The sequence below is a fragment of the Aplysia californica genome, unplaced genomic scaffold (genome assembly GCF_000002075.1).
Source record: "Aplysia californica isolate F4 #8 unplaced genomic scaffold, AplCal3.0 scaffold00315, whole genome shotgun sequence".
Classification (NCBI taxonomy): Eukaryota; Metazoa; Mollusca; class Gastropoda; order Aplysiida; family Aplysiidae; genus Aplysia; species Aplysia californica.
Window position 1 is genome coordinate 667972 of NW_004797585.1, and position 751 is coordinate 668722.

General features: G+C 38.5%; 1 protein-coding gene across 1 annotated transcript in view; it reads left to right on the plus strand.

The window, feature by feature from the left end:
• LOC101857958 (ficolin-1) overlaps positions 1-751 on the plus strand; it is a 3350-nt gene that overhangs the window by 1332 nt on the left and 1267 nt on the right. Inside the window, exon 2 of the mRNA XM_013084750.2 lies at positions 511-630. Within this exon, the coding sequence (XP_012940204.1) occupies positions 511-630 (120 nt within the window). The remainder of the gene's footprint in view (positions 1-510; positions 631-751) is intronic.

The following is a 751-nucleotide window of genomic DNA, read 5'->3' on the forward strand; positions in this document are numbered from 1 at the left end:
CTCACATATGGTTGTACTATTTTGACGAGCGCCTGATTTCCCCAAGATGTCTCACATATGGTTGTACTATTTTGACGAGCGCCTGATTTCCCCAAGATGTCTCACATATGGTTGTACTATTTTGACGAGCGCCTGATTTCCCCAAGAGGTCTCACATATGGTTGTATTTCTAAAAAGTTTCTGCCATTTCAGTAATACTAAATTAGAGAATCGTATCGCATACCCTAAACTATAGCATTGTGTTTTTAAAAATACCACCACAGGACACACTGGAAGGAAGATTTGCCGTAATTTCACAACAATAAATAAAACTTTATGTGTGCCTGGAGACCAAAGGTTATACATTTTAATAACGTTGAAAAAGTATAATTAATTATTTTTAAAGAAATCAAAAGTCTCATTATAATCTTTACAAGATCAAGTTGATTTCCCCCAAATAGAGTGGTTTAATTAGCATATTTCATGATAACAGACCTCAGAAAGTTTCATAATGTTCTGTCATGTCTACAGAGACGTACCTCGGCCGACGTGGACTTTTTCCGGGGCTGGGTGGACTACAAAAATGGGTTCGGAGACCTGTCTGGAAACTTCTGGTTTGGGCTGGAGAAAATCCATCGGCTGACAAAAAAGGTAATTTCCTTCAGAACATAATAATTATTTTCATTATCAATCTAATCTTATGTGACAGCACTGAGCGTCGCTGCTGTTGTCCATGCTGATGTTCTTGTCGCTGCAGACATCGCTGCTCGTT